Genomic DNA, 23035 nt, shown 5'->3' with positions numbered 1-23035 from the left:
AATGTCCTTTCCAACCCTAACTATTCTATGATTCTATGATCAGTGCACCTCTGGCTATGGTCACGCACCCAGTGCTGTTGCTTTTGCTTTATTGACTGTCCCTCAATAAAACCCTATTATCTCTATTAGAGGAGTAAGCTCCTATTTCACAAAACTGTGTAAAGAGTGTGTCTTAACAGCTACTGATTAGGCAAGTGTCATCCTTTAAAGGATCCCTTCTGCGGCTACTATTAGATCTGTCCTTATGGATCCTGAATGACTGTACCAAGAAGGCCATCAGATGGATAGAGTAACAGCAAAAGCTTGCTGCTGCACACTGGGTCTTTTGTCTAAAATCAGTTATGAATATAAACCTAAGGTTGTTTCCTTTTACCTTTTATAGTGCAATTTTAATTGACAAAATAGTTTAAAAGATTGATAAAATTTACTATTTCTTCCTGCACTCTCCAGTTATGACCTGATGGTATGGCAGCTCAGATCACCACGACGAGAGAAATGGGCAAATCTGTTTGTCCTTTCCTCCCCACGAGCACAGTGGGGTCCCTGAAAGCGCCTTTCCTCGGCAGCAGGGAGGATCGGGCTGAAGACACCAATGGCGGCAGCACACCCCCCTCACAGCCTCGACCGCCGACCGGGCGGGGAAGCGGAGCCCCGCTCGCCCCCAGTGAAGCCTCGCGAGATTCCCACCTGCTACTGGCCGGTTCTCGCGAGGTTTCCGCTTGGCTGAGGCCGGTAGCGGGGTCTCCATGCGGTCGGAGCGGGAGCCCGGGCCGGGGTTCATGAGGGGTGGCGGCCGCGAGAAGTGGCCCATGGACGTACCGCTACGGCGGGAGTCTCCGCATCGCGGCACAGAGGCTCCGCCGAAGCAGCTACCGCCGCCAGCACCACCTTCCCCGCCCTCCCCGCTGCCGCCGCCGGGTAAACAGCGAGATGAGAAAAAAACGGCTCTGAGCAAAGTGAGGGGGCGCGAGCGCAGCTCCGGGCGGGCGGCGGGACCGGACCGGGGCGGGGAGGCGGGGGCGGTGCCGGTGCCGGGGCTCGCCCCTGGGGGGAGGAGGCGGGAGCGGAGCGTCTGCGGTGGGAGATGCGGCAGGACCAGAGGAAGTTTGCAGTGGGGAGAACGGCAAAGGTAGGCCCCGATCGACAGAGCGAGGCTTAATTTCAGGAGATTCAGGTGTTTAAACGGATGTTGGGTCGTCTGAAGAATGAGGGTGTCTGTTAACTCAGGTGTTCGACATCCCCGCCAGCGTTCCTCGTCGCCTTTAGCGCTTCAGAAATCGGGATAGGCACTTGCTGTGGCAAAGCAGCGTCTGCATGGACCAGAGCACTTCTCTCTCCTTTGCTTTATTCTAGCACTTTTCAAAGAATGCGTTACATAGAGTAGTACGAGATTAGATTTATTCTCGTTTTCTAAATTGAAAAACTGAAAATCACCATTAACTTAAAAGTTGAGTTAAACCCAGGTATTGCTAAGAAATGGAAATAGATTGCCTGAAGCTTGATGGCCATTTTACTGATGTCTGTGCTGCCATCATTGTGGCTCAAAGGTTTTCATTTAGTTTGCTGGCCTTTATTACTGGCCATTTTACCTGAATGCGGTGGGTTGACTGGATGCCTGTCAGATCCCCTGGCCAGCTGCTCCTTCACTCCTTCCTCAGCAGGACAGGGAAGAAAAGATTAGAAAAACACATGGGTTAAGGTAGAAGCAGAGAGATCCTTTACAAAGTGTTGTCACGAGCATAACAGATGTAATTTGAAGAAAATTTATTGTTAAGTAAAAGAAATCAAAGATTAAAACACCTTCTGGCCGCTTCCTTCCCGGGCTCTCTCTCCCCTGCTCCCAGGCAGTGCAAGAGGGTGGGGAACGAGGGCTGTAGGTAGAACATAACAGCTGCTTTCTGCTGCCCCTTCCTTCTCACACCCATTCCCTGCTCCACTGTGAGGCCCCTGCCATGGGATACATGGGGTCCCTCCCACCTGCTGCAGTTGTTCATGAACTGCTGCAGCATATATCTTCTCCATGGGCTGCAGTCTTTCAGGATAAGCCTTCTTCAGCTTGGGCTCTTCTCTGGGGGCTGCATGTCCTGCCAGAAAACATGCTCTTGCTTGGGTTCTCACAGGCTGAAACTCCCCTCAGGGCATGTCCACCTGCTCTGGCATGGGGTTCTCCACAGGCTGCAAGTGGATATCTGCTCTACTGTGGACCTCCATGGGCTGCAGGGAGTCCTCACCATGATAATCTCAGGGCACCTGGAGCACCTCCTCCCCTCCCTTGTTTACTTTGATGTCTGCAAGGCCATTTCTTGTGCTTTTTCCCCTTACTCCTCTGCTGCTGTGTAGCCTTTTCTGTCCCATCTAAAATACTTTTTCCCAGAGATGCTACTCTCTTGGCTGAGGGGCTGAGCTGTGCCCTGTGGTGGGTCCACTGGAACCTTCTGTGTGCAGCACGGGCTAGCCCCAGTTTCTACTCACAAAGACCACCCTGGAGCCCCTGCTGCCAGAACCTGGACACATAAACCTAATACACAAAGCTAGTGTTGTAATAAAGGACTTAAAAGTTAGTTTAAGAGATACTATAAATTGTATACTGATGCTGTGGTGTCAGTATGTATTTCTTTTTTTTGGTCATCTGTTAAATATTTTGTTACTGGCTAAATTACAATGGTTCTCAAGCTTTTCATCAGAACAGTTCAGTTACCCTACAGTTTTACAGCCTTAGCAGAAACTGAGATAGGGAAATTGTTCCACCTGTCAGCATGTCCAAGAAGGTAAATCACTATTCAGGGAACAGCTTTTAAGGAGGAGTCACATGATTTGTTTAGTTTCTTTATACAGTATTTAGATCGAAGATAAATCTCCTTTTTCTTTTATATGTGCAGGTAGTTATTCGACGCCTTCCTCCTTGTCTAACTAAGGAGCAGCTGGAGGAACAGCTACATCCTCTCCCTGCCCATGATTATTTTGAGTTTTGCACTGCTGATCCCAGGTGAGGATGAGCTGTTTATGTAGGTTTTCAGGTGCTTAAAGCCAAATTAAGGTATTTTGGACATACCTGGTTTTCCCTTTTTGTTAGTTCTGTTAGGTTACTTAAAATATTTCTGAAAAGCTGGCTACATATGCAGAGACACTGCTTCCTGCTCTTTTATTTTACACTGATGATTTTTAAACCAGAGTATTTCTGTATATGAATAGGGTGTAATTTGGTTTGAAACCCTGACGTTTCTTTTAACCTTCATTGGTAAAGTACAACAGGCTGTTTTATCGGCTGTGAGAAAGATTCAGCCTAGGGCAGACATCACGGAATTATTTTCATGAGTGCCATTTGAGCTTAATTTCTTTGTTTGCTTACATGCCTGTGTATTTATTTTATGTGTTTTTCAAATAATTCAGTTTTATTCATTTTTGTCTCACGCAAAACGAAAATAAAATTGCTGCTATATTTATATAATTTATTCAGTATCGCCATAGTAAAATACAATTCCCTTTCAAACAAAGCAATTTCCAGAAGAGAAGGAACTTAACCACTGAAATGAACAAAATACCCTGTGTGCTACATCTGCATGTGTTCTAGAAAACTGATCCTTCGTGCCCATCTTAGCCTTGGCATGTGCTGAATCACCCTCCACTGGCACAAGATTCTTCCGGTTGATGACAGGGATCCTGGGTGTTTATTGCTAGCAAACTTTTAAAGGTAAGGGTGACCCCACCCAGAGCAGATAGCCTTTCCTGTGTAGGGATTTGCTTGTGACCAATTTTGCTTAGAACAGTCTAGTTCCTGGGTTGATTTTGTTTGAAAAGGTGCTGCCACTTCTTGCCACCACTATGTTATTAGGTGGTTAAGTCTGACTAGATAATCTGTCAAAGTCAGTTCCACAGTCAGAAAGACACATGTCTTATTTAGCGAATCTTTATGGCAGTTGTGTGACCCACAAAGTTACACCAATGCACAGCAACAAAATAGTTGGTGCTTCAGATTTCCTGGTAGAACCACGAAGGATATGCCATTAGGAAAGAGAAGCATTTAGTATGATTGAAAGTCTTTGTAGTTACATTTTTGTTCTGAAGTTCGTCGTCTGTACTTCCAAATGAGTCTCTTTAATGCTTCTGTCCCAGCTGTTTATTTTCATGTGGGGAAAATATCAGAGGCAAAGTAAAAATTCTCTGAAGTGTCCTGAGTGTGTTTGGCTACTGCCAGAAAACAGTTTAAAAGATTAGTTTTGGAGAACAGTTGTTGGCATAGGAATTTAGGGAGTCAGCCATTGTAGAAAAGAGAAGGCACTGACAACAGCTGTCTGTATGAAGTTTCATTTTCTCTGCTTTTATGTCATGAGATTTTTTGAGTATCAAAAATCTTGCTGCCCACTTATTTACTTGCACCCATGTCAGTTTACTGATGAAACTGTTTTTCTCTCATGCTGTGTTATTTGTCATGTACTTTCATATAGCTAGGGGCAGAATGTGTGTATGTATAAAAAAGTTTGTTAGATTGCTTGTATTACACAGTAGTTTATTCTGGTAGAGGGATGAGGACATGCTCATTTCAAAAATTAATTTGCCTTGAAAAGCAGATCTTGGTGATTAAAAGTATAAAGTCTGGAGAAAATAAAGCTGTATTTCTTATGTGGTTTTACTACCTGACTTCAGGTAGTATATATATGTTTAATGTTTTTTAACAGTGGAATCTGATATATGTGTTACTTGGATTTTCAGTTTCCTTTAGTCTTGTGTATGAGCCCTGTGATAAAATAATGATCTGGGAAAAGAATATTCTCTCTCTCTCCTGAGTTTTGGATTCATGTTCTCTTCTGGCTTCAAAAATTTAAACTTTCTACAAAAAAAGTGTTTTCATGTAAGTTTGAACTTTTCAGCATGAACTGCTTCATCCTATTTTTTTCTTCATCTTCTTAAAAATTACAGTTTCAGACAAAAGGTGTGTTTTTTCAGAATGGGTTAATCTGTCAATGTTTGTGTGTCTGAAGCTTCTTTCATCGAACTACACCGTTTCAATAGGCATTTAGTTGTGGTTCTGCAGAGTATTGGCTCGACTGGTTACTTGTTCTTTGACTGGCCCAGGATCACCTTGTCCCTTTTGTTTGAATACTGTCACATAGCCATGTGCATCTGTTTATGATTTAACTCTTTACATGTTCATACACTCAAGAATATGAAGTCAACTTCTAGAAATTGTAAGTTAGAGACAAGATTAATCCACTGAGTCTTAGTCTTCTCTTATCCATTGGAGAACTCTTTTCTGAGCACAAAGCATTGTGTTGCAGTAAGCTGTTCTTCACAGAATTTCAGAAGACTCTCTGGATGTGTTTTAACACCATTTCAGCTGACAGGAAGAGCTACAGTACAAGGTGGACATGTTCTCTGTACAGTGTCCTCTGGTTTTCACTGATGAGCTTTTTTCTAGATCGTGTACCGTGTGCATAGTGGCAACCAACCCAAGGAATGCAGTGATAATGAAAAAAGGAGGCGATTAAAAGCAAATTTCGTGTTATCAAATAAGAGTGATTTGGAGAAGCTACTCAGTGAAGATGATCTGTTGTTGGAAAGAGAAAGGGGCCTGCAAATGTTTTGATGTGGGAGCAGACAAATTTGCTGTACTGTCTCAGTGTAACCCTGTCACGTGAAACTCTGCATAACAGAATTTTCTAATAGCTCCTTCAGATATCTGAGGAATACAGACTTGGTTTTTGTTTTGATGTTTGGTTGCATTTTGGTTTTTGTGTTGTTTTTGTTTGCTTGTTGGTTTGTTTTTTTTTATGTAGAACACCTTGTTAAACCATGAAGCCCCTTGTCAGAAGTTGATGCCAGAAATTATGGAGGTTGAAAATGGTTCAGGAGCAGTTAGGCACTTACCTATGAAAACCAATTGAATGCAAGGAAAAAGTTTTGTATTACGAAGTCCATAGACTGCAAGTAACTGAAATTATGTACTAGGTGAAGTATCAGTGTACCGTTTCTCCTTTTTAACAAGCTACTTGTAAGCATCCTCTACTAGTTGCTGCTGGAAAGACAACTAGAGAGGTCTTGAGTATAATTGTTCCTACATTCTTATTTCCAAGGTTATTTCACCTAGAGAACAAACAAAAAAAAGACAAGTATATCAGCTCCAGTTTATGTTTTTGCAGTTTAAAGGTTATCTTTAAGTTTACAGTGTCTTATTAGAGGCAAGCTATAAATTTTTTTAAGGTTTCATTTGATAATGTCATGAATGTATCACACTTTCTCAGTTATATCTATTTCAGTAAAATCAATTCAGAAAGCAGCTTGCATTGTGTTTTGTTCATTCTTTTAGATCCATCTGATTCACTGCATTACATTTATTCTCTCGTGTATATTGACATCAAAGTGCAAATAAAACACTGATTCTATGACCTTTAGGGGTGACTGTTGGATAGACACACTATCCATACCTGATAATAAAGATTCTGCCTTCCTGACAGTCTATCTTGTTCTCAGACTCCAAATATTAACTTTTTTTTTTTTTCCCAGATACTCTTTTTTTTGTCTGCATGTAAATATTTCTGAGTCTTAAAACTTGAGTCAAGTGATTGAGTTCTGGCCCTGCAGGATTTGAGTCATCCCTTGGTACTGGTGCTGATGCTGAGTGCTAGGACTCATTAATAGTGTTGTGAGGTAAAAGTAAAGGGATCTGAACAGGGGCTTTGTTTGTATAAAGGCCAGTCAAATAGTCAATGCCATGCCGCGTGTCACAGACAGTGGTAAAGCTTCTTGGGGACAGCACTTCTTTTCCTTCTGTAACTTATTCCCAAAGTTTTGCTCAGGGTTATTGTAGGCAAATAGCATTAACACTATAGGATGGCACCCAGGACCTGCAGCTCTGAAGGGGCAGCTTTTTTAGATCTTCAAGCGAACCACCACTACCAAGTTCTGGATGGAATGAGTGATAGTCTGTCATCACAACTGATGCTGCTTTGCCAGGCAAATTGTGCTCGCTTTTAAAAAGGAAGACTAATTTAAAATCGTGGCAGTTCCATCAGCTGTGTGAGTGACCACAGAAGGTGAGAGACAAGCATGAAGGCCAGTGGATTTTAGCTTGGCATGACAATGTAGATGATAAATCACTCATTTGATCAGAGCTTACTATGTAATATAAAAATGGATGAAGGAGTTTATTTAGCACTCCAAATTTACACATGGAGATCTATACATGTATATGTTTATATACACCACAATTGATAAATAGATAAGTATTTTTACTAAGATGTGATGGCTGGTCTTATAGTTTACATGTTGCTATTTATACCTATTTAAAATGGCTTTTATGTATACCAAGCTTTTTACACAGTTGTGTTAAAACTTATTTGGTAGAAGCAAACTATTAGAATGTGTTTGTTACTAAAATTATTATAAAAATAAGGGCTTAAAGAGTTAATATTATTATGGAAACCCATGTAACTTAAAAGATTTAATACCCTTTAATGTACAGCAAAAAACAAAGAAACTGTTGTACTGGAGAAGTGTGTACAGTCAGACCCATCTGTGTTATTGCCGTCAGATTGTTCTAAGTGATATCCCAGAGATAACCAGCATCATGTGCAGTGCATCTGTCCAAACCATGATATGGATGGAAAGCAGCATTATAGACAGCAAACATGGCAAAATAAAACCAGCTGCCTGATTATAACTGCGCAACCTCAAACCACATTCAAATCCTGAATGAAATCTGTGCTCCTTGAAAAAAGGAGGAGGCACACGCAGCCCAGTGGTCCTTTTGTGGGACTCGGCTGGAAGGAAGACTTCTGAAGAGCAAAAGCTGTGTTTTATCCAGTAACTGCTGAACACAAAGTACATGAGTAGAGCAGGAGTGTTTCTTTGTAGGAGAGGTTATTAGCCACAGAGTGCCTGTGGCCCTGTGAAGCCCCATTCATTCTTTGCTGTGTAGTCACACTGGTGAGTTCTCAGTGGATAGAAGGTGAAATTGAGAGAGGGGAGCAGCACTTGGAAATCAGATGTCTGAAACATGGAATAAGAGACAGTATTTAATATGAAAGCCAGTGCCAAGCATTCAATCTGCTAGATTTAATAGTTTCCCATTTCAAGAGTGACTTTTATGCATTTTTTTTTTTAGGCACACTGCACACTGCTGGGTCAGAAGTCTAAGACAGGGGTCTGAAACACTCAGTGATCAGCCTTTTAATACACTAAGCACCCTGACAGCTAACTTGGGCTCATATGAGAACCAACATTTTTTTGCTTTGCATCTTGGTGTCAACTCTGCAGCCACTCTTGAGATACCTTGTGTTGCATATGCAGACTGGAGATTTGTACATCTTATTACAGAAAATTCTGAACAGTTTGCAGAACCCCATGACAAAGCACAGGCATGTGCACCTATGCTCAGTCAAGCTGTCAAAGAGTGCTTTCAAGTGGCCCATAGCTGTGTGGCACTAGTGTAGGCTGTGGTGGATGAGGGAGCATGCCATGCCTATAGTGTCTGATTTATGTCAGGAGCATAGCCCCAGCCATGCCCTAGCAGGCATTTTTGTGGGTACCTGCTTACACTATTATGCTATTCCCGTCCTAGAATATTAAAATATAAAGAGTATATATAGATGAAATAGCTCTTCCTTAGAAGTCTTATCCTCTGCATGATGTAGAAACACTCCATTGCTGGTATTTGCAGCTAAATGAAGATTACATCTAAATGAAAAAAAAAAAAGCACCTATTTTTTTTTAAAAAACATTCCTCCTGGCTACAATATCAAACATAAAATTGGAAATCTTCTCTGAAATAGCAATGGGATTGAAATGCAGTTGCAACTATGTGTGTTTATTGTCTCCTGCTGCTGGTCTTCGGTTTGTCTGAAGACTGGCCATGTTCATAATAGTATTATGAGCATAGGGTGTTAAAATTAGAGGCTTGTGTTGAGGTGTGTTCAAAAACCTGGCATAATACAAAGTCATCACAGAATTCACTGAAGATAGTTCAAGCCAAACTTCGCTGTATCACAGTTGCTGGCGTTTAAAACATGTACATGCCATGATTCACAATATCTTAGCTGATGGGTAATAATTCATTAAATTACACCAACTCAGTTTCACTGATGGTGTGCCAACCCTGAGGTTTTTATTAAGCACATAAAACGTTTACCCTTAGAGTGAGGTCTCTGCCAATAAATTTCTGAAGAATCAGAATTAGTTTAGGTAAGTACCTGTTCTTTTGCTAGAAATGCTTTGGATTTTCACAGTAATTGTTCTTCACATCTAGACTTTGCATATCTATTGATACAGGTGTATGTCAGACTGAGTTTATTTATTTGTATGTAATTCAGTAGATTATTTTGCCAATTAGTGGGTTATTTAATCTTTCTTAAAGTTGAAAATCTCTTTAAATACAGTGACAGCATGGCAACTGCCCTTTCACTAGGAGCTTTTACTTGCTTTCTCCTGTTTCAGTGACAGAAGACTTCCTTAGCATGATCAAGAAGTTCCCCAAAAGGACTGCTGTTATTCCTGTTTCTTAAATCATTAAATACGAGACTTAAAGCTTTGATCCTGCACAATGGAAGTGTATACTCCACAATTCAGGGAGACAAAGTAAACTATAAGTATTTGTTTCAGTTGGAATAAATTTCACAGTTGCATCTGGGAACCCAGTTGTTCAGTTGCTTTTTGTGTTTTTTATATATATATATATAATTAGATTTGTATATGTAAAGACTTCAGTATGCATGTTTAAGGTAGCTGTTTCTCAAAGAAGAGGAGAATTGCAGTGTGATCCGTCTAACTCTACTTTCTTAGTAGTTCTGAACAGAATAGTAAATAACAGAAAATAAAATTGTTTCTTGTTGCAGCCTTTATCCTCATCTCTACTCAAGAGCATACATTAACTTTAGAAATCCTGAGGACATCCTTCTTTTTAGAGATCGCTTTGATGGCTATGTCTTCATTGATAATAAAGGTTGGACTATTTGTAAGACATTAAGTGCGTATATACATACACTATTGTAGAGCATTCATTTGCTTTCTTTTTGCTAGCTACGTTTTTTTTCCTCAATACACAGCTAATTACCTTAACATATATTAAAATCTAGCACTTGAACAATGATGAAGTGCAAAATATATTTGTCCATGCAGTCTTGCTTGTCTGTGTGGTGTGCATGCTTTATCTGCATTCTTATACCTTAAACAATATGCTGTCAGCATCTTACTAAGATTCTTATGTGAACTTCATTATACATCACAACAGTAACTGAACACATTGCAAGCATGAATCATTACATCTGCAGTGTATTTCTCTGGGATAAAGTTGTGCCACTTATTCCCATTTTGAAAAAACAAGACGATGGTTTAGAGTGAGGTGTCCCTGCCCATGGCAGGGGGTTTGGAACTTGATGATCTTAAGGTCCTTTCCAACCCTAACTATTCTATGCTTCTATAAAAACTTAATAATTTTGGTTGCCCACTTTGAGATATGTACAGCCTGATGGTTTAGTGCATTTGCAGGGATCTAGCTTGGAGTTCCAAGAACAAGAGCAACAAAATTGATTTCCATCTTTAGAACATTCAGTCTGCAAAAGTTTGCCCAATAGTAAAGAAAAACTGTAATGTAGGTATGGATAAATCCAGGTCTCTTAACAGTACCATGAAACTGCCATAGCCAAGAAATGGCATTTTCCCTTTAGCAGTTCCTTGCTCCCTTCACGCGTACCTTCTGTAAAAGAAAGCATGGATTGTATAAAACAGAAGTAAGCACGTGGGTTTCTTTTGTAGACATTGTCTACTCTGTACACACAGTGTGTGATTCCCAGATTTCGAATTCTGTGTGTTTTAGATAAGCAAATTAGAAAGAAACTATTTTTGTGATTCTGACAAGACTTCACTTTTCCCAGATTGAGCACGTTCTTCGTTATGCTTTACTGAATCCAGGATATTCTGTATATTACAAAACTGACCATGGACACAGCTGGCCAATTTGGCATGATTGATTGTGCAAATAAAGAGCACAGGTTTTGATTAAATATGCCCTCTGGTGAGGCTTCTGTCAGCATTGCATATATGAGGCTAAAATTTAAACAAGGATTACCAGGTTCAATAAGGTTAATAAATGTTCTAACAGATTTAAGCCTGGTTTTCAGTGGACTTGAGCAAAGTATAATCTTGGACCTGCTGCAAGTGGAAACCAGGCAAAATTCAGAAGTTACACACAGTTCTGACTCCAGTCTGGTTTAAGGCAGAATTAAAAACAGAATCCATGCCAGTAAACAGAGAAGTTGTGTAGTCCATCATAACCAGAAAGAAATGAAGTTTCACACGATTTTACATGTTGAGTTTTACAGTTATGGTTCTGAAAGAACGTAGTATGTTTTATTATTTCATATCACCCAGCATTTATTTACTTTTTAAGCTTTTTGGTAACAAAACTTTACAGAAGCAGCTCAATTCTTTCAAATTCCTTTCCCATCAGTATTTACCACTTGTCAGGCTGAGATTTTATGTAAGATTTTCTAATCAATGAAGAATTAAAAAGGAATTATAAATGGTAATGCAAGAAACTTATTGTGCAGCGGCAGTCATCATAATTTTGACAGTTTTTGTTAGCATGTCCAAAACTATTCAGTGTTGCTATATGTAATTAAAATACAAATGTATTTTGGTTTGAATATAAAATAATTTTATTAGAAGTTTGGATGGGATTGTAGAAACATTCACCTTTGATTTCTAGTTAGACTGCCCAACATAAGTTTCAAGACTTCTGAAAATCTTACTTGAATATGGGGAAAGTGTTTGCTTCTCACAAAATTAAGCACTGATCTCCTTTAAGGTTTGGAGTATCCTGCAGTGGTTGAATTTGCTCCGTTCCAGAAGATTTCAAAAAAGAAGCTGAAGAAGAAAGATGCTAAAGCTGGGAGCATTGAAGACGGTAAACATATTTTCTTGGTGTCCAGTGGAAAGTGGATTCCATTTCTGTGATGCACTGCAAGGTAGTAATCAAAAAATTTTTCTTCACAGATCCAGAATATAGGAAATTTTTAGAGAGTTATTGTGCTGATGAAGAGAAAATCTGTGCCAATCCTGAGATTCTTTTGGGAGAGATTGAGGCCAAAACAAGGGAACTCATTGGTCTGTTTTCTTGATTTTTCTTACTGTTGAGAATATCAAGTATCTTATTTTTATATCTTTATTATATTACCTGCAAGAGCTGACCTGTTCAGTCTAACAGATTGGGACAATCGCAGTTAAATTTTTGTTATCCAGCCAAGTTGTGGCAGGAAACACCCCACCTATTAAGTCTCTATGCATGGAATCATTTGACTTTACTGGAAGTTTTGCATGCACAGTAGCTTCAGAAATAGGTCCTTAATAATTCTGAATGTTTTCAGATGTGTTAAAAGGTGGAAGATTTATTTTTAAAAGCTAAAATAGCTGATTATTTAGCAATTGATCCTTGGTACTATATGCTTTTATTGAGAAACATGGAAAGATCTCTCTGTTCTCATGGTCAAGATTCTGCAAAAGCTTTGAAAGTAAGGCAACACCTTGTTTTATGTATGCATGCAGCATGAGTTTCACAGTGTTGGGGGGAATCTTTAGTAAGAGCAACACTGAAATTTTCAGTGCTATTATGCAGCTTTCAGGATGACATGGAATAGTGATGTGCTGTATCTCTAAGTGACAACATGCAGAACACTTAGTCTTTCCCTAGGTGTGACAATTAAATAGGAAGAAAAATCAACCTTCAATGTTTTTTTTTTTTACAGTGTGAAAGTAGCCACCTCTTTTGATTAGAATCATAAGAATAGAATCATAGAATCACTTAGGTTGGAAAAGACCCTTAAGATCATTGATTGCAACCATTAACCTAGCGCTGTCAAGTCAACCACTAAAACATGACCCTAAGTGCCACATAAAACATCTTTTAACTGCCTCCAGGGATGGTAACTCCACCTTCCCAAGGCAGCAAGTTTCAGTGCTCAACAGCCCTTCTGGTGAAGAAATTTTTCCCAGTATCCAGTCTAAACCTCCTGTACTGTAACTTGAAGCTGTTTCCTCTCATCACTTGTTGCTGTTGTTTGAGAGTTGTCTGGAGAGTTTTGGAACTAACTTTAGAGGAAATTTAAAAGTAAGAAGTGTGGACATTTAAATAATCCTGTTATCAGTAGAACTTGTTTGTTGCAGTTCTAGATAGGGAGGTTCCCAAACAATTTTTATTTGCTCCAAATCTTCCCTAGTATTTGACAGCAGAGTAAAAGTAGTCAAAATTTTCCAAGAAGTTTAGAATTCACAGAAAGTTTGCAATTACAAAAAAGATTTATAAACTTTAAAATATCAGCAAAAATGATTAGTCATGAGAGTTGCAGATTTCTGAGTAAGAATATTGGCTGAAGGCAGCTTTACATTAGGAGTATTAGTTTTTTGTTTCTGTTAAATCATGGGATATCAAATTAATTGTTTTATTTTTTCTGCTATTCGAAACTATGGCTATTGCTAGCAATATAAAACTTCAGTGGATAGCAAGTTTATAGCAGAATTATGGGAAGGATTAATTGTATGTCCGGTTGTAAAGGTGTTAACTCCTACTGAAGTCAATGAAAGTTATGCCCAGGACTTTGTTGGCAGAATTGGGCCTCACATTCTCAAGATTTTTCCAGGTAGTGTTACTGCAAACCAACATGTTTCATACGTCATGTCAGATACATTAGCTCATCAGTTTTAGCATGACAGAGAGAGATACAGCAGATTTTCTATGTAACAAGATGAAAATAAGCTCATTCTTCTGGCTTGTTTGTGGAGAGCAGGATTAAGTATAAAAGTCACTGCTGACAGAGGTCTTCATTTTGTAATTTATTTTATTTTAAAATTTCTTAAATATTTTAAGAAAGACCTGTTAAACCTGTTAGATTTTTATTTGGAGTAAGGCTCATAAGTAAGATGGGTAAAAGTCAGGTTTGAGAAACATTCTTTTTTGCCCCCCTCTTCTGACAGTATTTATCACACTGCCTCTCTCCCTTGAATTTACAGTTGTAATTTCTGAGTAAATCTTTTGCACCACAGCCTTAGTCATGGCTAGGGTCAAGTTCAGGTCTCCCAGTGCAGCTTATCCTTTCCCCAGACCCTCCAATTACAATTTGTGATCACTTTCATCATGCAGAAGTGCCCAGAAGCAGACACTGCTCAAACAGGAGAACTTAATGGAACTGGAGAGAGAGAAGTAGAGATGCAGCTCTTGAGGGCCTGGTAGGGAAGGTTTTGGTTGTTGCTTTTGACCACTGGTATTTGCTAAAAATAAATACTGAGTCCTTTCAAACCTTCTCATTCATAAATGTGTAACAAGGTTTTATCATTAATGAATGGGTTGCTCTCAGAATATTCACACTTTCAAGAGAAAAACAGATGTTTTGGGATGAATTGTGTCTAGATTTTAGCTATGCCGTTTCAAATCTATTGAAACTTTTATTATTATTATTATTTCTTCCTTTTTTTTTTTTTTTTTTTTTTCCCAAATCCTGCCATGCATTTCAGTTGAGAAATTTTCTTCAGGTTTGAGGAAGGATCCTATGCATAACTGTAGAGCAACTTCTAGTAGTAAGCATTTTTTGTAACTCTATCCTGGGACATCTAAGACTGACAAAATTTGTTGTGACTAACAACAGCTGTAAATCATGACTGCTATACATGATACAGAATTTGTTGATGTTCTCTGAGTATTTGTAGCATTTGGGGATGGTTCAGGCAGGTGACTTAGGCTAGATTTCAGAGTGTGGAGACAGCTCTGTAACATAAGACTAGCTGTGTGATCCAGCAGATGAGGCATTTGATTTGCTATTTGGGAAGCCAGAGTTTTATTGAATCTGCTGATACTTTGCTGTGTTACTGAAACAAACCATTTCTCTCTTATTCATCCTGTTTTCCCATGGAGAGGTGAATGCTAAATGGTAGTTCAGTGGAAATGTTGTATGAGAATGAAAATGCTTCCTTCATGATGTACTTTGAAACCTGGGATTGAAAAGTGCTGTGTGAGATTACATGGGCTGCATATGAACAGCAATATAGCTGGGTTTCGCTGTACAAAATTAAATGGTAGGAACAGATTCTGAACACATTTATTTCCTTTTTGGTGAAATAACTGTTTGATGAGCAAGAGAAAAAAAACACATTGTCTTGAACTGAAAAGATATGAGTTTTACTTAAACAAATAATGACGCAACTTATCTCTGTTGCTTCTAACCCTAAGAGCAAAAAAGCAACAAAGTGTTTCTAAAGCAGAATGATAGGAATGCCTTCAAAAATATGTAAAACAAATAGGTTTATTAATTATTTAGCTCCCTCGCAGGTCAAGCTAATAAAAAAGGGGTTAGTACTAAAGTAATGAGTACGTATTTTAGGAGTTGAACACTACATCACAAATTTTTTGTGTTTTAGCTAGAAGAACAACACCCCTTTTGGAATATATTAAAAATAGAAAATTAGAAAAGCAGGTACGTTCAGACTTTTGCCTGAAGTTCAACATTTATGTTTCACATGGTTTTCTGTTGGACAATTCAAAGTTAATCATTTTGAACTCTTCAGAGAATACGAGAAGAGAAAAGAGAAGAACGAAGGCGGAGAGAACTGGAGAAGAAGCGTCTGCGGGAGGAAGAGAAAAGGAAGCGCAGAGAAGAAGAAAGACGTAAAAGAAAAGAAGTGGAGAAGCAGAAGAAAATCTCTGAGAAAGAAATAAGGATCAAGGTACCTTAATGAAAACATAATGTTCTTCTGTTGAAATTATCCAGAACTTCATTTGCCATCTCACTGTTTAATTTAGTGCGCTACAGTATAGTGTGGAGATACCAGCCCAGTTCTGACTGGAAGGGAAAGTAACGGAGGACTTTGACAAAGTAACATTGTTTGAAAGTGGAGCTTATTGCCTTAGGTATCAGTTACTAGTTCTGTCAGTTACTAAGTAGCTAGTACTATCAGTTACTCAGTAACTATCAGTTACTTAGATACCAGCCTGTAAAGTGCTGATGCGGTCATGGCGGGTAACTCAGATATCTTTATACAACACTGCTGCGTTCTATGCTGACATAACCTGACATAACCAAATTGTTCTGTGCCAGCATGTAGGAAGATTATTGCAAATATGGCTTTAATCCTTCATGGCATGTAAATCTTCCTCTAGCCGTATCTGCAGAGAGTTTTTAGTGTTTATGCACTGAACTTACGTATTTTAATAGCATGCTTTAACCAAGTTATAACAAAGTCTTGCTAATTTCAGGCTGCGCTGTCTTAATAACAGTCTGAATGGATGTGGTTTTAATGGTTTCACTTAGGTAAATTTTGTGCTATTAACTCTGGACATTTAAAACCTTATTTTATAAGATGACATAGATACAACCTATTCATCTGAACTAAATTTTGTGGTATTGGAAAAGCTTCATAGGCTGTTTTGAAGAGGAAAATTGGTGTAAGAGGCTGTAGCTTAATGCAAGGACACACAGACTCACTCCAGATCTCTGAAAAGCCACAGACCTATTTCTTTTTTTCTTCTGGATAAGAGTTTCCTTCACCTGAATGTATAAAAATTGTTATGAAGCCACATTAGAACTTTTTCATATCTGGGCATAAGAAACCACTCTAGAAGTTCAGAAGAAAGAGACTTACTCCTTCAAATATATTCCTCAAAGTGATTGTCCAAGCCCCCCCCCCCCCCCAGTATTTATGATGTACCTGTGGTAACCTTGAAAGCTAGCTCTGTTTCTGACAGAAGAGGAAAATGCTACCTGAGAGAAACATTAGAGAAGTTTTAAATATCGGAGAAGAGTAACCTGTGCAAATTTTAGAAAAGCTGGTGAAATGAAAAGGCTCATGAGAAGTTCTGCTTATTCCTGCTATGTTAAGAGATATGGTCCTTCTATAAAGGTTATTCCTATAATGCTAGACATGCTCAAGCCCTGGGTGGGTTATTTGTCAGGAAATGAAGAGGCTTCTTGAAAATCTTTATCTCCAAGGTGCAAATATAATGCAGTCTTTTCTGCTAATGTCATATTTTCCTCAGTGTGTATTGCTGTCAAGGTGTATTTATACTAAGGACATACTTCTGTATGCCAGTCTGTCCAAAGTAGTGCACGTGCCACACATTTTATATATACTATTTCAAGGAGTGAAGTATTAATCCTGATCTCTTTGTAGTACGGTAGAAGTTCTGCTTCTTATTTAATTGGCAATAACACTGAGCTCTATTATCCGATTTCTAAGAAATCAAAGACCATATTAATGTCTTTATATATAAAAGTCAGGAGAGAGTAGATAAGTGCTTTCTGCAGTATTCTCAGCATATTTAAAAAGTACAGTTGAATGCCTGGTAATGACTCATTCCTCAGCAGAAGTAAACTGCCATTTTTAAATAAATTTAAATTTCATAAATAAATAAAACTTTGTGAAATGCATTCCTATCACTTAAATAAGGTATTTTCAATCTTAATATGCCACCAAAATATTTAATACATTCTTAAAAAGTCTGCTACAACAGAGGAGAGTAATCTTACATCATAATGTAAATAAATATCCCTTAGCTTCTCAAGAAGCCTGAAAAAGGAGATGAACTGGCCAGTGAAAAGCACGAAGAAAAAGGTGAAGAAGCTGACATTGAGGAAAACAAATGGGAAAAATCATCTGGATCTGGGAGTATAAGATCCAAGTCTTTGGAGGGTTCACTAAAAGACCTTAAGGAAAGGTAAGTAATATTTCTCTTTTAGGCTTCACTTTACATCCTAAATGCTTTCATCTCAAGGCTTCAAGAGGATGTAACTGATGCACTGACTGGTGTTTTGTCAGCAAAGAACTGGTTTCATTCTGTGCGTGACCAAATCTCTCACTGTCGTTTTTGTAGAAGGTTTTTAGTAACAGCTTGCTGACCTGATGGCAGTATTAGTGGATGCAATTTGTTATTTGTGAAATGCTTTGAAATCCCAGATTGGAAGGATTTCTGCATGAAATGCATTCAGAGTTTCATTGTTATTTCACCTGTTCCCCATCAGGTAAGGCCTTCCTTCCATTACTGATGTCAGACTAAATTAGCTAAGATGCCTTACTTTCCCAGGTGCAAACCAGTATCCTTTTGACTGAGCAGGTACAGTAAGTGCTACCTTGTCTTTCCAGGTGCTCATTTCATCATAATTATTAGTGGATGTGATTAGGTTGCAAACTGTGAGCTATTTCACCTGGCTCAAGAATTAAAATTGAAACTGTTTTGTCACTGACTCAGAAATCACTAATAAACTAACTTCCAGCTCTGTGTTCAGAAGACTGCATTACCTGTTTGAAACCATGTCTTAAAGCTCAGTAACAATATTTTTCTACCACAGATTAAAACCTCAGTAGGTATGTGAATGTACATGGTCACAGAGGGATTTGAAACTCTACTAAGCAGAAGTACGCTTCTGTTCCCTTTACTTCCATTAATTTCTGCTTTCTCTTTCTCTGGCTGTGTAACTTTCTCTTGTGTCTCTACTTTGTAGTTGCTTACCTCACTGTTTCTTCTCTTGCCTGCCTGTTTGCTATGACTCAATTTTAGAAAGGTACTTTAACCACTGCTGAACTGAAATTTGTATCCCTGTCACCTGCCCACCTCCAGGTGCATCCATTCCTTCCTCACCCACAGTAACAGGCAGGGGAAGAGACAGGTACCAGACAATGCTACAGCAACACATTGAGATGTGTCATGCTGGCTTTTTGGAAAGTTATGCTCTGAGCCTTGCTAGGACTTGGAGTTAGTGTCTAGAATAACATATTAAATCTGAAACAAAATAAATTACAGCCACATATCCCTTGAGAGCTAACATAATATTTTTTATATATGTATATATATATATGCTACAGGTACAGTATCTCTCTAACTGTGGTTGATTCAAAGTCTGTGACAGCTGAGATGTTGCTTCCACTTGGTGAATGTGTTATGCTGACACAAGCACAGACTTCTGAGATGCTGAATAACTTACCTGTCATTCAGATTTTGTTGCTGACCTCCAAATTTTGATGAGATGGGGCCCCTGTCTTGGTGGCCCCAATAATGCCCAAGTTCATGGCAGAGGCTGACAATTTTCACAGTTATATTTTTTTTAAAGAAAGTGATACAAAAAGATACAATTTTATTGATATGAAACCAGTCTAAATGGGAAGCATATCACTATTTGATCACTACACATTAGAAAACCACCACTCTCCCTGATTCTGTTGGCTGATTCCCAAAATGTGAGCACACTGTCAAAAGCAACTTTCCTGTTTCAATTTTAAGTATTTATCCATATGTAATGTATAAAAAGAAACTGCCTGTGTCTGTGCTCCTTTTAAAGTTCAATCTATTCTGTAATCTTTCTTCATTATTTGCAGTTTGGCTGTATGAGAGAAGCACCTGCTTGCTGAACAGGAACAATGAAGTGAATGAGAGAGCTGAGAATTGTATCAGACAGGCAGCAGAATGTTGCAGACTAATAATCTTGATAATATAAATCCATTGCAGCATAGCAGAAATTAAGTATTATGTTGTGGTAAGGTAATGGTCTTTTGCCTAAATGAAATATGCAAAGGTAGGATAAATTACGTGGAGCCGTAATAAACAAAATCCTGGAACATAACTATTAATTTCACAAATGCCTTCTGCAGGTTGTAGTGTTGGTGAATAAAAATTCTGTTAAATAGAGACATAAAACTTTACAAATTGATATATGTTTCTTCAGGCCCTGAATGTTTCCATTCAGGGGTTTACTCATACATGAGTGACCTCAAGAACAGGCCACGAGAGCTAATCATAAAGCATGTGTTTATGTGCAGAGCATTGAGGAACATTTATGGGATAGCTAGAAAGGATAAGAATTGAAGAATGGGCCTTCCACAACAGTTGCACGGCCATCTGATTTTGCTTGTAAAGCTTTGTCTGCTATTTTGAAATTAATGCATCATCTAGGGCTGGATGTACATGAATTCAGGAAAATTGCACCTAACCCCTTTCTAATGAGAAGAAAACAGCCTTTCCATGCAATTGATCTAAACATTGTTGAAGTCAAATGAAGGCTTTGTATTATAATCTTCCAAAGGTTTGGGTTTTTTTCTGTTAATTGCTTGGATTTTCTCTCTTTTTATGCATACTCATAGGTCACAAAATGACAGTGACAAAGAGCAAAGAGATTTGGAGAGAAGATTTCGAGAAAAAGAACCTGAGAGACAAAGGTATCGATTGGATGATGGCAGAAAGCATAGAGCTCACTATGAGTTTGACAAGTTTGTGAGAAGGAATGAAGAAGAGCTGAAATGGGGGAAAGGATACAACCAAGACAGAGGAAAGAAAGGGAACTACAGCTACAGCTTCACTGTGGAGGCAGTAGACAAACTGGGTAAAGAGGACAAGTGTGATGACATGGCATCCACAAAGGAGCGCATAAGAAATAAGGTTCTTTTATTCATTTAGGATAATCTTTCATTAGTTAAATATGCTTCAAGATCACAGGTTTTACTTTTCAAATTCAGCATGAAGATCCTTTTTCAAAAAAAGCAATTCTTTCTTTCATTTTCACTCAAACACAGACTCCTTTCTGTTGTTATCAGAGGACAACAGCAGCTAAAATACAGTTACAGGTTGCTCATTCATACTTACAATATATAGGAAGACTTTCTATCTTCCTTTCAACCCTAGCATTTTTAGAATGCTATTCTTGGAAGCCTTGTATTTTACAAGCATATTGATAAGAGTCATACTTCTGATCTGTAATGAAATTTTAAAAAGTGGCATGCTAGTCTTAAAAATTTACTTTGATTACCCAGCTCATAGGGGAATTATGGATTGGCTAGGCATTGCTTGGTAAAGGAATTCTAAGGACTTAAATAAATAGCTAATTCAGAGACCATTGTGTAGAGAGGGTGAGAATGCACAAATTCTTGAGTTGTGCTAGCTTTCATGCAAACTGCAAGGTACTGTGATATGAAAAATCATTTGGACCCTTTACCATAAACTTTCAGTGGGCACTACTTGTCGAGAGGATCCAGCTTTATGCAGCTGTTTGTGATGCATAAAGATGGATGTCAGACATTTCATACCATACTACAAAGTACTACCTAGAATAATCTGGTTGTATGGCCCAATAGTGAACCTTGTTATCTGGTCTAAAGAGATGGAGAAACAAAGTGGAGATAAAAAGACAAAGGTGAAGGAAAAGGAAAGAAAAAGGGAAAATACATATTGGGAATAAGAAAATGAGAGAACAACAGACTAGAATGACTTCAAATTATGAAGGCAATTGAAAATTAGTATGGTTTGATTTAGGACAATTTCAGTGCTCTACCACTGTCTTAAAATACGCTGTTTGAAAGCTCAGGTTTTGGTGAATGGGTTACTTAACATTAAAAAACTGATGAGAGTAAACACTCTTATTTAGGAAAAGGCTCCTTTAGCAGAGTTTCTAAACAGTGTGTTTTTGTATTGAAATTTCAAGAATAAAACATACTCTGGTGAAGTTTAGTATAGGATAATTTTCCAGTTGTTACCTACTAAACTGTTCTGGTTTGTCTTTTTCTTTTTTTCTTTTTTTTTTTATGCTTGTATTTGTCATTCATTTGCAGAGTTGCAGGTGTGCAGGCTATTGTTCTTGATGTTAGTGAAGGTAGCAGTATTTTTCAGAGTTTCACCCGTAATACTGTGTTTGATAGTTGTCAGCACTGTTTCTCTTTGTTTATGTCAAATCATAGAATGGTTTGGGTTGGAAAGGACCTTAAAATCATCAGGTTTCAACCCCCTGCCATTGGCAGGGATGCCTCACCCTAGACCATGTTGCCCAGGGTTCTGTCCAAACTAGCTTTGGACACTGCCAGGGATGGAGCATTCACCCATTCAACCCATTACAGTGCCTCACCACCCTCACAGTAAGGAACTTCTTCCTTATATTTAACCTGAACTTCCCAAGTTTTAACCCATTACTCCTTGTCCTGTCGCTACAGTCCCTGATGAAGAGTCCCTCCCCAGCATCCCTATAGCCCCCCTTCAGATACTGGAAGGCTGCTATGAGGTCTCCACGCAGCCTTCTCTTCTCCAGGCTGAAAGGCCCCAGCCTTCTCAGCCTGTCTTCATACGGGAGGTGCTCTAGCCCCCTGATCATCCTCGTGGCCTCCTCTGGACTTGCTCCAACAGCTCCATGTCCTTTTTATGTTGAGGACACCAGAACTGTGCACAGTGCTCCAAGTGAGGTCTCACGAGAGCAGAGTAGAAGGGCAGGATTATTATGTATCATAGAATCTTCTAAATTTTACAGGTTTCTTCACTTATTCAAAATGCCTGGCTCCCAAGAATAGTGTTACAAACAAGACAAATATTAAAGACTCAGTCAATTTTCATTACACTCCATTTTTTTTCCTGGGTCTTAGGAAATGTAAAGTGATTTAACACAACATCTGCTTTCTTCACAAACATTCATCACTTAAAATCCCACATATGTATCCTTCAGAGGTTTCTCAGAGTGTTAACCATGTCCCCATTCTTCCAGGATCGCCCAGCCATGCAGTTATACCAGCCAGGAGCTCGCATTCGAACACATATGGGATGTACAAGTAAAACCTATGACTGCACTGGGAGACCTTTTGAAGATGCTCTTGATAAAAGGTATGAGGCAGATAATTCAGCTGGAGGGGGTCCTGAGAAGAGTGAAGAACCAGAATAAAACAAACTGGAGGAAAGATTGTGGAAAGGGGTGAACTTAAGATTCAGTGTCACAACACAAAAATCCCACGGGGCTGTTCCAGAACTCCACAGGTGATTGCATCAACAAAATCAGCATAGTTCTGCCTCTTACTTTCTGTAAGGTAAATGGAAGAGTGACTGGAAATGTTTAACTTACTGCAAAGGAATATTGTTGCTTTTTTACAAGAAGCAGTGCAAACACTATTTGCCTAATTTAAAAGCAGTTTAATATTTTATTAGATTTACTTTGAAAACCTCTAATACTTTCAGAGAAGTACTTATGTGAGATTTTTCAGAAGCTATTTCACCTTTTCAAGCCTGAAGAGATGAAAGGTTGATTTTCATCTGTTTGAAATC

The 23035-nt window shown here is 38.7% G+C and overlaps 1 protein-coding gene across 4 annotated transcripts; it reads left to right on the top strand.

The window, feature by feature from the left end:
* The first annotated feature begins 693 nt into the window (after nucleotides 1-693).
* Nucleotides 694-23035, top strand: UPF3A (UPF3A regulator of nonsense mediated mRNA decay). 4 transcript variants are annotated; one of them, XM_061377610.1, is made up of 10 exons: nucleotides 694-956; nucleotides 2880-2986; nucleotides 9828-9934; nucleotides 11798-11896; nucleotides 11986-12096; nucleotides 15397-15452; nucleotides 15544-15702; nucleotides 17529-17689; nucleotides 20107-20401; nucleotides 22485-23035. In XM_061377610.1, the coding sequence occupies exons 1-10, from the start codon at nucleotides 747-749 to the stop codon at nucleotides 22656-22658; spliced, it is 1479 nt and encodes a 492-aa protein (XP_061233594.1). In that variant the 5' UTR covers nucleotides 694-746; the 3' UTR covers nucleotides 22659-23035. The 4 variants fall into 4 exon arrangements, with proteins under 4 accessions (XP_061233594.1, XP_061233592.1, XP_061233591.1 ...); XM_061377608.1 differs by having other exon boundaries at nucleotides 704-956; nucleotides 20107-20181; XM_061377607.1 differs by having other exon boundaries at nucleotides 704-956; nucleotides 20107-20345; nucleotides 22485-22683.

The sequence above is a fragment of the Neopsephotus bourkii genome, unplaced genomic scaffold, assembly GCF_033783945.1.
Source record: "Neopsephotus bourkii isolate Nb327-2 ecotype Australia unplaced genomic scaffold, CSIRO-AGI_Nbou_v1 NB_1760, whole genome shotgun sequence".
NCBI lineage: Eukaryota > Metazoa > Chordata > Aves > Psittaciformes > Psittacidae > Neopsephotus > Neopsephotus bourkii.
This window is presented reverse-complemented; position numbering and strand designations above follow the sequence as displayed.